The sequence below is a fragment of the Lissotriton helveticus genome, chromosome 12 (genome assembly GCF_964261635.1).
Source record: "Lissotriton helveticus chromosome 12, aLisHel1.1, whole genome shotgun sequence".
Taxonomy (NCBI): domain Eukaryota; kingdom Metazoa; phylum Chordata; class Amphibia; order Caudata; family Salamandridae; genus Lissotriton; species Lissotriton helveticus.
The window spans coordinates 298,584,306-298,599,683 of NC_136073.1; the positions used below are offsets into that span (position 1 = coordinate 298,584,306).

A 15,378-nucleotide genomic window follows, 5' to 3' on the forward strand; every position below is an offset into this window, starting at 1 on the left:
GATCGCGAGTGAGAGATTCTGTACCTGCTGAGCGTAGCCATCTGGGCTGCTTTTTGCGGACTCACCAGAACTCAGCTGCAGCCCACTGAAAATGCTCATGGACGGAGCACACTCAGGAATTCCAGATGTTTAATACCATCCACTCAGATAAAATTGGTTTCATGCTTAACGTGTTGCTAAGTTAGCACTTTAGCACTGGAACACTGTTGGCTTTAACTTGGAGTCAAAGTGGACTCTTGAGACTCAGACTACTATTGAGGCATACCCAGGATGTTACCAATAGTGAATGGGAAATAACCAATATTGTTAACGCGAGGAGGGAGTGGGACAGGGAATCACCACAGAAACACTTGAGACCTTATCACAAGGAGGACTGTGTATTTTTTTGAGATTGTCATATTTTTCCTTTGTGTGTTATGCAGTAGAAATAAAATACTTTTCAGAAATTTGAGTATTTGGATGGACAATGATTTATTGCTGCTGCTGCAAACATTTTAAGCTGTGAGCCCATTTTCACTAATCTGTATTCACATTTCCCCCACTCAAAGGAGCCTTGAACTGCCCGGCCCACGCAACCTTTGGAGGTGCCTGCAGAAAGGGTCTTGGATCAGTTACTCAGGATCCTGGAACATCATGAGTAAAAGTCCTCACCCCTGCAAGGCCCTTGGCCCTCTAAAAGGCGTTCTTACATTGAGTCATAATTTAAAAAAACGTAAAGTATCTTTACCCCACCTTAAATTGGCATAAGAAGACCTTATGACTTACTCTGAAGGTTGTATGTTGTTTTCAAATGTAAATGTAAGTCTAATTTACAAATTTTTGAACTTTTGAAATTCATAAAAATGTAGGTGGAAATCTCTCGAGAAATCCTACTATTATCTGTGCGAAGGGTTTACTATATTTCAATTGTACTTAGTTTGCAATTGTGTATTTAAAATAAATTTATATTTCTGTAATCAAACTGTTTCATTTACTTTTTTCTCCATGGGGTGTTATTTTTTCCCCAGAAGAAATCCAATCATCCTAGGTCTAGATAAAAATTGTTTTCAGAAACGTTCGCATCCAGGAAAGGTTTTTTTTCCCTGACAAGAGAGGAGTAAATATCCAACTATCTCCAAGTCATAAATAGGTTTGTAAATATTGAGTTCCCAATCTTCCCACACCATCCCCATCCTAGAATACACATTCCCCAAACATGGAACAGGATTTATGCATGCATAATGTAACACTATCCTAGGGAAATGTTACAAATGCAAACTCAGTGTTTGTGAATAACAACCTTGAATTCTTACTCATAAAACACACCATGTATGCTGGCCATTTATGCTGGCAGTGGTAGAAAAAGCCAAGAAACTGCTAGACCATGAAGGCTCAGCAGCCATCATCCTCCTAGACCTCAGCTCAACAAGATTACAGAATTCTGGAATTTCGAGATCCGCCCTGAGCTGGCTGATATCCGTTCTGGAAAAAAGATCTTTTCAGTTTTTTGATAGAGAGTGTAATCAGATATCTTTCCTTTAGAATGTGGTTTACCACACAGATTGTCTCTGAGTCCTACTCTTTTTAATGTTAATATGAGGCCACTTGCAGATGTCATCCAACCGATATCAGATATTGATCGTCTCATACTCAGACACCAACCAATTGGTCTCTCTCTCGGAAAGCCAGGCCTCCCCTACCCTGCATTAGGGAACTGTCTTGAAATAGCTGCGGGCTGGTTGAACAGCTCATGCCTTAACTTAAACAGAGATAAATCAGAGCTCATGATTCTTGGAAATCATTTCATTCCCTCACCAACATTTTAGCTGGCCTAGCTGTTTAGCCCCCCCTCCCATCTCAAAATCAGCAATACAGAGTCTAGGCATGTGGCTGGGCAAACTGCTGGGAGACTAACAGGCCCCAATAATAAAACAAATTAGCTATTCTATCAACTAGAATAATTATTAAACCACAACTGTACGAATCAGATGGTCACACACAAACAAACTAATATTAATTTACTATTTGTGAGAGAGGCAAGGTAGAACTGAATGTAGTTGCAAAACATATAAATATGACCAATATCCTAACTTCAAGGTAGGCAGACAGACTGTTGTCAACAAGGTAAAAGTTTGTAAGTATTTATTACATACAGCTGTTTAAAGACAGTTTGGAATTTATAATGTGTTTAAAAACTTATTCATCAACATAGATATATAAAAATCACAATATTTAATAATCAATAGCATCATACACAATTGCGCAAATTACAAAAGATATTAAAAAATATCGAAAAAGGGATATAAAACAAGAATCAGGAACAAATAAATGTCGACGCGGCGTTTCGTTTTTTTTTAGAATACAGACACCTGCTTCAGGACAGATTCTTAATGTTAAAAATATATATTTCAGACTCAGTTATATGCTGAAGTCGTTGCGCTACTTCCAGATCTCTGTCTGGGTAGATCGATCTGCTAGCATGTATGTCCTTGGTTTAAGGAACTTCGAAAGGTTATTCCCAGATAGACTGGCTGTCCGGGAGAGCCACAGATACAGTAGAAATATTTCTCAATTGAATTTCATTGCTACGATGTAGAAATCGCTGCAGCAGAGAGCCTTCTTATATTTGTGGCACTGCGGACTTGGGGGTTGACCTCCCTGGTTACCGTCTTTAATCTTTTTAAAAGGGTACGGCTTTTGAAGTGGGAGGAAAAGTCTGCTGTCCGGATAAGAGCAGTACCCTTTTAAAAAGATTCAAAAGATTAAAGACGGTAACCAGGGAGGTCAACCCCCAAGTATCGGTTTCGGTGGCTCTCCCGGACAGCCAGTCTTTCTGGGAATAACCTTTCAAAGTTCCTTAAACCAAGGACATACATGCTAGCAGATCGATCTACCCAGACAGAGATCTGGAAGTAGCGCAACGACTTCAGCACATAACTGAGTCTGATATATATATTTTTAACATTAAGAATCTTTCCTGAAGAAGGTGTCTGTATTCTCAAAATAAACGAAACGCCGCGTTGACATTTGTTTGTTCCTGATTCTTGTTTTTTATCCCTTTTTTAATATTTTTTAATATCTTTTGTAATTTGCCCAATTGTGTATGATGCTATTGATTATTAAATATTGTGATTTGTATATATCTATGTTGATGAATAAGTTTTTAAACACATTATAAATTCCAAACTGTCTTTAAACAGCTGTATGTAATAAATACTTACAAACTTTTACCTTGTTGACAACAGTCTGTCTGTCTACCTTGAAGTTAGGATATTGGTCATATTTATATGTTTTGCAACTACATACAGTTCTACCTTGCCTCTCTCACAAATAGTAGATTAATATTAATTTGTTTGTGTGTGACCATCTGATTCGTACTGTTGTGGTTTAATAATTATTCTAGTTGATAGAATAGCTAATTTGCTTGATCACGGGACAACCCTTGCTTCTCTACATGACTATCCTACGCCTTAACTCCCCCGACATCTCTTAGTGAGTTCTATGAATTTAGCGCCGAGACACCCTCACGGGTATTTGTTTGCGCTTTAAAAATTGCTAAAAATAAATAAAATAAATAAATAAATATTTCCCCTGGTCCCACAAACCGAGATAGGGGGCCTCCTAACCTTTTTTACACAATAATAAAACTACAGATGGTACAGAATTCTGCTGTTCGGATTCTCTTTAACCTACCTCAACATCAATCCACCTGACACCTGAGTATTGGCTCCAAATGGCCAAAATAATTAAATTTAAATCTGCCTGTATAGCTCATAGGGCGCTCCTTGATAAGGGCCTTTAATCTCCCATAATACATTTCTGTTGCAACGCTGCTAAGCTTTGGAACAGACTTCCGTTCCCCCTTGAGATCAGCCAAAAAAGAACTTCCTTTTCAAAAGCTATAAAAGACCTGGCTCTTCCAGAACAATCCTCTTAAATCACTCTAATGGATATGCGTTGTGATATCAATGCTAGGATGCCTATGGCTAGTTTTTCTCTATACAACTGCTGTATAGAATAGAATAGAATAAATACACATACATTTAAACTGCTTTGAGAAGTAGCCCCAAAGATGCAAGCTTCAAAGCAAGTCCCTAGTATCGAAGCTGGTTTCATCCAACTGCCACAAAACATTTGTCAAAAATCGATAGAGGGAAACTGGAGAAAAAATAGTCTTGCAGCTTCAGTAAAAAAAACAGTGGTGTCAAAAGTTAACATAGTGGTCCATAGAAACCAACATTGTCCTAAGGAAAACTCAAATGCAGTCTTAAAAATTCCTAACTGTCAGTATAGGTATTTTTTGTTGTATTTGGCCAAAAATCAGACCAATGCATCAGTATGCGTGACCGAATAAGGGTTCAGGAGTTAAGCCAGTGATTGGTCAAGTTATTGCTTTGGAGGCTGCATCGTTTCTGGACAGTTGAAGGATGTTCATTCAGTAGCCAGATGAGGGGTTCAAAGTACTTGCCATGAAAACTTTATTGGTGATGGTGATGTCCAGCAGTTTTTAAAATATCTCTAAGTAGTTAAGAAGATGGTGGCAGATTTTAAATTTCAGGTAAGCATGATTCTTCAGGCTATACCTCTAATGTACAAGCTTGTACCAATGTGCACTAATGCCTGTCTCAAACTCTTCCACACTTAGGAGCAACCTGGGTGGCACCTTAAAAGTGGGATTAAAGATTGCAGGGGGTGGTTAAAAAGCACGAGTGGCCAGATAAATGAGAAAAAAAATCAGAATGAGGAGGAGGATTAGTCTTGGGCAGTAAGGAGATGAAGGACAGGTGAGTCTTGAAACCTTTTTCTATGGAATTGGAAAGTCTTAAGACTAGGTAGAGCTCATTCTACAGTCTAGGCGTGCGATAACAGAATGCCCAGTTCTGTATGTTTTTGTGAGTTATTTTTAATTTAAAATTAGCAAGCAAGAGAAAGTGCCAGTGGTATAGCACAAATGTATGGGGATCTCTGCAGAATATGGTGTGAGGCTCCTGACACTCCCATATCTCACAGCTATTGAAAGGCATTTGAGTGACCCGGGGCCTGCTGAAGGGGTTTCAAGGACCTGTGTTATGTAACCTGGATTGTCCATTGTACAGGCACAATCGGAGATTTTGGTGATTATATATTTGAACTTCTTGTGGTTTGTTGTTAGAGGGGCTGTTTGAAGCAGTAGAGTTTTTAGTGATGTTATGATGGTGCTCAGGACGCTGATCATCAAGCAGTACTTGTCAACATATGAGATCAAGAAAGCCTCTTCTGCACTGTTAAAACTCTCTTGTAAAGTGAAGATGGTCAGTAGAACTTAAGGTATGGTTATATGTAGTAATCAAGATTTCTTCAGGTGAAACTTGAAGAAGAGACGGGAGTCTATGAAAACTCAAACATTTCTTAAAACTTGAGAGAAGCTGGAGACGTGTTTCAAATTCATGCTGTTAGGTAATACCTGGACTCAAGATGGAAGTGTGCCAGACATTACTAGGGTTACAATGAGATGGATAGTGGAGATCCATGTCTGTGTTGTGACCCAGCATGTCCTGCAGTGCGTTGATAACAGTTTGAACTACAGTTATTTGTCAGTCAAGGTTGATGTTTCTTGGCTAAACAATATTCCTAGTGGCTCCAATTATATTTTGAATAGCAGAGGATTGAGAATTTAGGGCGTGAGCTAGACCTTAATAATACGTCTGCCACCCTGATGGGCAGATGACTCCCATATCTTTTTTAAAGTATCTTTATTGATTTTAAGATATCCGTAATATCTATTAAACAAGATACAACTGGATTGGCAGTGCTATGAGTAAACATTTGATGAGTATCTAAGTACTTCATTTTCTGTTTTCATTTTACTTTTACTACTTTGGCTTTTATCCATTCCGGATACATTTTGTTTCCTTTTCCCTTTCTTTCAGTGTTTTTGTACTCTTATTTCAATCATAATGGCTGTCTGGTATCAGATTGGTATAGTGATACTGTGGCCAATACCTTCTAAATCTCCAGAATGTCTTCTAGTTTTTCAACTTTTCCTGTCATTTTAATTTTAATTTATTTCACAAATAATTTATATCTTTGTTTTAGCCATCAACTTTAGGCACATTAGAACGGAGCCAGTTTATTGCTTTGCGACTCTTGGCCAGTAATACCATAAATTATACAAATTCATTTTTTACTTTGAATTTCATATGGATGACACCAATAATTAAGAGGTTACATCAAACAGGGGAAGCCCTATTACCCGATCATGGGCCAGATAATTACTATAACAACTACAATGGTTCAAGAAAAAAGTTACATAGAAGCAAAAATAAACTATTAAAGTTTTACATAAATACAGAAAAATGGATTAGAAGACAGTATATTTATGAACCACAACAGAAATCATACAACAATGAAAAAAAATCATGAGAAGGTACCCATAATAAATATAAAAAACAATTATTTCTGCAAAAATATCTTTTACTAAAAAAGGCAACTATATAAAATGACAATTGAACAATACAATGGTGGTGCTTACACTTACACAATACATAGCAATGAGGACACAGTTAATAGTGTAAACAGAAAAACAATGGCATAGGAAAGAAAGTTCCCAAAAACAACAATTGCAATAAATGCTTCCTCTTCTATATGTGCCAAGGACAATGGTCAATGGCGTTTTGACCTATTTAGTTTGTAAGGTCATCATCAGGGCAGAAAACTGAATTTTTGAGCAGCCCTGAATTTAGAGGGGGCTGGTTTTAAGTTTGCACCGGTCCCTTTGTGGGCACTGTGATTTATACGTGCGTGTTTCAAATATCATGGCTGGACTCCTGATTAGGATCTAGGTTCCATAGGAAAGCCTTTTTAGTTTGGCCAATGACTTTGGCAAAGTTTGATGAATCTTCACAACATTTTACATATTAGTACAACACTCAGTTCAGCTGCTGTGTTGGAAGTTTTGGGCTGATTCGTCAAGTTGGGGCCGAGAAAAAAGGGGGTCCCAAAGCGCTTTTTCGCCATGCAATTTCACATAGGGATTTTGAACACAAAAACAGCCCAAACCCCTGTAAGGAATTGCACCACATTTAGCAGAAAGCAAGCTCTTGGTTCAGAAAATAACCTTTGTGTGATTTGATGGACATCCATTCATTATGTAACTGTACATATTACTATTTCGATATACTTACTGTTTTTTGATGATATTCTATTTTACAATATTGTTCAACACAATATTTAGCTAGATTACAAAATGTACACATTATGAAATTTACATGTTAGGAAATCTACATGTGTAATTTACTTTTTTTTGTAGTAACTTCATTACTTTTGGTTATTCACCATTTTCAGGTGTAAAGTTGCTAAAGAGTGAAGAGTTACATGTCCCCAGCCCATGAATCCAGGGGCTGGAGCCTAATTTATGAGTGTAAAGTTACTACGAGTAACTATTCACACATAGACAAAGGCTGGTGAAGGTCTTGTCACTGGGGCAGAGATCTCTCTCTGGTTAATTCATGAAAATTGTGTAAAGTTTATTAAACTTTAAAAAATATATTCATATTGTACATATTAAAGCAAATTAATTTTATATATTCATTTTAATTGTAGCAAAATATAAAAATGCTACAGCACTATTAACTCAATTTTGAATTAATTATTTAACTAATAGAAATGCCCACCTAAAGTAATATATTTATTTATTATGCATGAAAGCTTTCTAACCATTATGAATGAAATGAATTAGAATCAGTGTAATTATTTTTTTTTAAAACGCACATTCAATTTTAAACTAAAATGCGACTTAACATACTTTAAAATAAAATGATATTAATATGCATTAGAAAGTTTTTTAACATTTATTTTAAATGTATATATATTTTAAAAAAAATCAAAAAACAATTAATTTACTGTAACTTACTTTCTATGTTGTTCTTTTTAAAGTTCTTGCCTCCATTATTTTCAGTGTCAGTGGTTTGCTATGTCTGGTGATGGACTTGCTCCAGGTCCCAGATGAAGTACATTTACGACTCTTTTGGCTGTAGTAACTATGTAAGCCCAGTGTGTGGAATGCTATGGGCTTAGTTGTTTGTGGGTGGGTGCATGTCCCTCTCTAAACCCCTCCTTGACCCTCCCTAAAGCCCTCACAACTCCTTTAACCCCCCCTGTTTTGTGGTTGGTTTTGCTCATTTTTCAGTCACTTCTCCTTCCTCTCCCCCATTTGCTTCTACAATGTAGGACTGCTTTTGCGGAGATTGCTTCAGTCTGCGTAGAGGTCTCCCCATACATAAAATAGGAGGGACCATGGTGAAAACCTCTGCATGTAGGTTAGTGAACTGTATTTTGTAGTATGTTAGTAATACTAATGTAGTATTGCTAAATGTACTAAAAAATGCATTTTGTAATTCGCCCACTGTGTCTGTAGGTCTCTACATCTCCCACTCAAAAGAATCCCTCGTTTGGAGGAAGCCAGGCTTTTTTGCGTTGCTCCCTCGTTGACCGGTCACTAGCACATTTTGAAATAATTGAGAATTTGTTTATGTTTCCTGTGGTAGAGGGCCAATTTCTGCCCCAATAATAATGTTTTTTTTTTTTTTTTTTTTTATTGAGCAAAGCAAAGGACAAACAGAGAAAGACAAATGCATGTAGCAAGAGTTTAAGTTGAAGTCAGCAACTTTGAGCAAAATTAAATATAATCCAGTTCATCATGTATTCAAAAATAATCATTTTTGTACACAGCAGCAAAAGTATCACTAAAAAAGCCTACTACATTCCATTTCCTAAAACGATTTCACTAGTCATAAGTACCAATAATTCAACATATCTAGCCGGAACCATTGGCATTCATAAAGTGTCTTGTGCAAAAGTGCTTAATATACGCAATCGTCATACTCCACTAGACCCAATTCGAAACGTTATAATCTGTCCACAGCTACTCATGTAGTGACATATCCAAAAAAGGATGTTGACTAAACTGGCCCAAGTTGGTAGTATACATAAAGTGCCTTTTGCTAAAGTGCTTTAATATATAGTGTACCCCAATACTATACGGAAACAAAGGACATAAAGTGCATCAGTACAGGAAAAAAAAGAATTCCTCACATTGACATGTTTTTACTATAAAACTATATTGCAAGGAGATTAAAAATTCACTGTTTTTATAAAAACTCCAACTTTTAACTAAGTTTCTCATGGATCCTACTCTTTTGGCATATGCCTCTTCAAATTTTTTAACCCGCCTCATTTTATTCCCCCATTTAAAATAGGATTGTATCTCCTCGGACCTCCAGTTTTGAAGTATTAAGGAGCAGGCCACCAAAGTACAAATTGCCATAGAAGATTCTTATGACCTGGACAAATCGCTTCTCTTTTTTGAGATACCAAAGAACGCGATCTCAGCTTTGGGTTCGCTTGCTTTATTAATATCCCGAATAATTGAGGAGAAAATTTTAAGCCAGAAATTAAGCAGTTTGGGACATGTATAGAAAGTATGAAGCCAATCACCCCCCTCCAGGCACTGACATCTAAAACATCTATTCTCTACTCCCGAAAAACACTTGTTTAATGCTTTGGGAGTTAGATAAGCCAACCAGCGTGATATGAAAGACATTCTCTTAAAATTGGCTGCACGAATCGTTTTGCTGCCTAGCTGGGCGATCCGTTCCCATTCCTGTCTTGAAAAGGAGCAATTGGTTTCCCGAGATATTCCAACCAGAATTTCCTCAACTAAGGGAGATTCTTCACCCTTTCTCAGAAATTTGTGGCAGTTACCTATTCCTGTTAACCCTATTTTATACAAAGCAGTGGCCAGAGGTGTTATGCCTGACGATAAGTCATATTTATTTATAAAATTCATAATCTGATTAAATTCCAGAAATCCCGATTTTAACCTATTGTCAGTTCTGGCCATAATTTCCTGCCAAGTGATAAGTTTCTGTACAGCAAAAAATGAAGCTAGATTCCCAAAGCCAAGATCTTTCCACTTTTGAAGTTTATTCAACTGAATAATAATGTCATATCATAGAATTTTTCCAATGTTTCACTCGAATAGATCTGAGTCTCTTTATCTCAATGTTGAAAGTGATATTCATTCTGATCAGTGTATTGCTGCTTTCGAAGTTAACTTCACTGGAAACCGTAAACTGGAGTTCCTGTTATTTCACAAAATGCAGGGACACATTTAATATGCGTATATGCCCAAAAACTTTTGTGACTGTGTCTCCAAACTACAAGTTTTTTTCTTCTATCAACAAGTAATCATGTTATTCCGAGGATATTGTCTATATTCCTGGAATAGAAAGGACATCCGGCTTTGTCTGGGAGTGGGGGTTAGTCAGTAACGAGTAACACTAATTGGCGAGTCAGGGTGTGTGGGCAGAAGACACCTTACATTTTTCAACTTGCTTGCACTTTTCTGTGTATTTGTCTGTACTTATAAATGCCCTCGCATATTACTGCAGTGGAAAGGTCAGATTCCATCCTGGTAGGACAGTGTAGGACAGTGTAGCTAAACTGAAGTGGGAACAACTTTGTTTCCTCCCTCACAGATTTCACGTTACAAAGAAACAGCTCTGTGAATAGTCAACAGATCAATGTGACTGTACCTCACTTTACGAATGTAAATCCGTGTATCCTTGCTTTGGTTATATACTTTTTAAAACAGATAAATAGGAAACCACATATGCAGATTTTCAGTGTGCATTATATTACTTGTAGTCATTGCTAAAGGAGCATGAGGCAAAAAAACTCACTCGAGGCTTCGCCTCTCATGAGGCTATGACCTTCACTACTCTCAAATGTGATACCATTTCCAATGGTATGACATATTTGGAAGCTTTATCAAGTCTATTTGAGGCTAAACTATAATCTTCCAAATCCATATGTGCCACACAGTTCTAATTTACTCTTTGTCATAAACCACCTAATCTTAAAAATCTAATCTTATTGGAAGTTGGCACTATAATCCTACATTTGCAGTGTAATGTGTGTAGAGTTATATTTAAGGCTCCCTGTTTTCTGTTACAGATTTTTACAGATAAATACAGACAGAAAACATTTATTTTCTTGTCTGTATTTATTTTTATATGTGGATAAAAACGGAAATTGGGTTCCTTTTGAGTAATTCTAAATACTGTTTGTTATGACTGCCAGGCCAGTAGCAGTGTGGATTGATAGGTAAGAGGGCTGGGTGAAAAAGAAAGGAGTTTTAGTAAAGAGGCTTAAACAGCAGTAGATATGCACAAGGTTGATACTGAAATTTGCATATTTCTTTGTAAGTGCAGTGATTTATCTTCTGCGGGTGCTTATAGCATTGAAACCTAGTAGGCATTCATACATGAGTGCATTTTTACTTGTTGAATAAATGTGGAAATATACTAATTTCAGCTTAATTTTTCGACAAAGCCCAAAATAAATATGAATAAATACAGATAAAATTTGCAAAAAATAAATGTGGATAAATGCAGACGGAAATGTCAAAAAAGTAAATACCATAAACCCGGGAGCCTTAGTTATATTGTAAGTGACAGAACGGTTGTAACTCGGAATGTCTTCAGCAAAAATATCCTCGGAAATCTATTAAACTGTATCCTAAATATTGTTGATAGACAATAAGCCCTTTGAGTGTAGCTGTATAGTCAATGATGGATTATTTTTGCAAACAATATTTATAACTCAAGATTTGTGTCAGATAATATTTTGGCTACGATATTTTTATTTCATACACTTAGGTTTCCAGACACAGGTCAGAACTTTTTGAAGAGAGTGTTCTATCACCCAGTTTATCCTGGGATTTTGTTCAGTATAGTTATATCTTGAAGAATGAATGTTTCAGGTTTTCAGATACACAACATTACTGCTGAGCAGTTTCTTGTTTTCCTGCGCTGCGAGTGTTATCATAAATAGTGTGAACATATATAGTGTTGATTGATTGTGTGTATCAAGGAAGTTGAAATGTCATAGAAACATGCCCAACCACTCAAAACAAGGTTATTAAATTGAATATAACTTAAATTTAGCATGTCTTTCATAATTAAAAATCACAAAGTTGAGGTTAACTATGACCATGTTTCATTTTGAGCTTTTCCTACCAGACGACGTGAATGACCTATGCCAAAAATGTTAATAAAAATGCTGTGTTATATAGTTTGCAATTTAACTTTGAGTGCTTGAACAATTGGGTATTTACATTGCAAATAACTAGTAATAAATACCATACAATGCATCTTTGAAGCTTTTACTTTCTTTATGTTTACTTGATCACAGGTATCTCCGTTTGTCACAAAACAACATTAATACATTGCTAAAGCTCTGTAGGGAATCAGGACTTGACGTAGACCTCCACCCACATATGAAGGAGTCTGACATTGACCTAAACGCTGTGATGTGCTCTACAAGCAATTCTGTTTCACTGTAACCCCCCTTTTAGCCTGTATTCCTATTCCTTTAATTGTTAAAACTTGGGTTACACTTGCTGGCTTATGATGTTTGAATCAATAAAATGCAGATTTAAGGATGTTATAAGTTTTGTTGTGTATATCATTTTTGTCAAAACATAAGAGGAAATTAGCAGTATTGTGATATCTGTATGGTTAAATGATTCTTTGTCTCCCAACTTCTCCAGGAATTGAGAAACTCAGAGGTCCTGAGCAAGCCACGTCAGGGGTGGCTCCTCCACAATGGCGAAGGAGCGTCACCCCACTGACTCAGAGCCAACAGCTAAAATATAAAACGATATTTTCACTATTGTTTTATTTTTAAGCTGCTGGCTCAGCCAGCATTTGCATGAAAGGGAGGGGGAGGAGTGCTATGTGCACTCTCTAAGTGCTCATGTGTGTTTGGCCGGCCGTTTCAGCTGGTCTGGAGAAACCCGAGAGACTTCCTGAGCAGAGCGTCTTTTCAGCCGGCTTAGGCAAGTCCCCGCACTGCTCTCATAGCATGAGAGCAGCATGGAGATTGGATGGGGCGACTGTGACGTAGTCCTAGTGTCGGCTGGTACAAGGAAGACCCAACAAGGAGGCACCTGGCAGCAGCTAAGTTCAACTTTTAAAATGTTTTAATTATTATTAACCCCCCCCTCTGTCCCCCTCCCAAAATCCCTCTGGATCCCCTGCCCCCGCCCGAACACTTTTTCAATGTGGCGGCTGCCACTGAGCCATGTGCCAAGTATTGCCTTTTATCCCAAGTGACCAGGGGCCTCGTTCTTCTTTGCATCTAGGAAAGAAGTGAGAAGACAAGACTTAGGCTCACATAATGAGTGGCTAGTTAAATTCTGGTGTGTTTGTTCACGTATATTACTGCACATACCAGAATTCTGAATCCTGCAGAAAAACACCACACAAGTGAATTTCAGTGGCAAACCTGATGACATTTTCTTGTACAAAAATGGCCAGTGAATATCAGGGGACACAGAATTCTTAATGTAGTAAACATTAACATACATTTTATGCCCCATCTTTGCAGGCAAACCTAGGCTATTTTACAGCTCCTGCCAAGAGAGAGCTAATAGTAAGTTAACTCCCAGCAGGCAGGAGCAGAAAAACTGCTACAAGACGCTGGGAGCAAACTTTTAATTTGTTTTCCTGACCGCTGTGAAGAAGGCAGGAAAAAAGATGAAAGAATTGCCCCTGCACAAAGTTAGCAGCATTTTCGTCGCTACCTGTGTTCAGGAGCCAAGCCGTATCCCGCTTGAGGTGGGGGCAGGCAGGGACCCTAGGGTCATTGGGGCTCCCCCTGTGGTCCCTAACAGAACAGTGCACAGATGATTGTATGTGTATTGTCGCCCCCCTGTGGCCTTTCACTTTTTTCACTCATAAACAGTGATCTGCTTTCTAAGATAGACTTTTGACTTTCCCTTTAATAAAGGATGTACTTGTAGTGTGGTGCTGCACATAAGAAGGGTCATAGTTTATAGACAATGAGTGATACTGCATGCTAGGCTGATTACAGCGACTTTCGCTAACATTGAACTACTTTTTTAAGCATTACCGCGTCACCCGGTAGTTCTTTCCCTAGCTTCAGCGCTCGAGCGCTCGAGTTCTGCTTCAGAGGGCGGAAACGATACGAATAAACTACACTAGACTGACGCGTGACGTCATTTTGTAGTTTCGACTAGGTAATCTCGCGAGATTACGCGTGCCAATCTCCTGAATACTGCTGACAGTCGGGGACACAGACCCGCTTTCCCCCCCTGGTCTCAAATCTATCTCGTACACCAGCGGATGCTGTGAAATAAGTTGTTGGGCAATGGGAACCAACGCAGCCTTTTGGCCCTGCCCCTCCCCCACCGGCACCGATTGGTTCATTTCAACAAACCGGGCGAATGAAGCAGGGAGAACGAAGGAGGTTCGGTGCCTCCCCCTGACTCAGTCTCACATCCTGAGACAACGACGGACAGGTAGGACACATATCTCTACCTCTCTTAATAGTTCTGTATCAAGGCTGTTGTCACCTGATGTCTGACCTTAGTGACTATTACACCAATGGCTTCTCAGTTTGTGGCTTGCAAGGGTGTGGATAGCTGGTTGTAATTGAAACGTTTTGATAGATGTAAGTGTATTCCATGCACAGAAGACCTTTTGACTTCATATTGTTTAAATGCCAGAGTAGATCAACGCTTGATCCCTCTGTCCTTTGTATTTATGGAGTCGGTTTCTGTAATTGTAGAGCGGGGTCTCACATATCCTGAGCCAGGTCCAGGAAGAGGTGAGGTCCACTCCCCGGACACCCTGGGTGAGTAAAGAACTTGTATATTTGAGAAATGCTGTATCTCTTCCAACAGACCATGATAGCTGATCGTGATTCACCGGTATGTTTGTCTCCAAAACACAGTACTAAATCGACCAGGTGCCGAAGAGAGGAGTTGATACAGTTGAAGGAAAATAATATCCTTTACTGGTTTTTCACTTGTTTTTTTTTTGTATAATTTTTTCACACTTTATTCACTCATAAGCAGTAGCATATTCTTAGAACAGAGACCCTGACGAAAGCCTGGGGATCTTTTCCCATTGGGGCTGAAACATGTTGGTCTCCTCGCAGCTATTTGTGTGGACTGCGTTGATGATGTTATACTGTTCTTGTTTTTAAAGGGGAAGGGGCTAACATTTATTAAAACTGGTTCATGTTAAGTTCCCTATCCTTTTTTAATCACCACTTTTTGCTTTTGCACTGCACTTCCCATCGTATCAACATCATATGGTAGTACCGAGTGATTGTGGGTCGCTACCCCGAACTGGCTATCTGGGTATGCTGGTCTCAATGATCAAGAGACACAATACCCGATAAGGACTACCAAATGAGAATATTGATCCATACAAGACTTTTGATGGGAATCCTAAACTAGGGGTGACTCACGTTTACTGGTTCTTCACTGTTGGTGGTATGGTTTGTTGGATTTGCTGTGTTTGTCCTCATGTACTATTGACATGATTA

General features: G+C 38.2%; 1 protein-coding gene across 2 annotated transcripts in view; it reads left to right on the forward strand.

Annotated features, from left to right (window-relative positions):
• C12H16orf78 (chromosome 12 C16orf78 homolog) overlaps nucleotides 1–12,456 on the forward strand; it is a 219,738-nt gene extending 207,282 nt beyond the window's left edge. For both annotated transcript variants that reach the window (XM_078669856.1, XM_078669857.1), the window contains one exon: nucleotides 12,214–12,456. In XM_078669856.1, coding sequence (XP_078525982.1) covers nucleotides 12,214–12,364 — 151 coding nt within the window. In that variant the 3' untranslated portion in view covers nucleotides 12,365–12,456. The remainder of the gene's footprint in view (nucleotides 1–12,213) is intronic.
• Nucleotides 12,457–15,378: the final 2,922 nt, after the last annotated feature.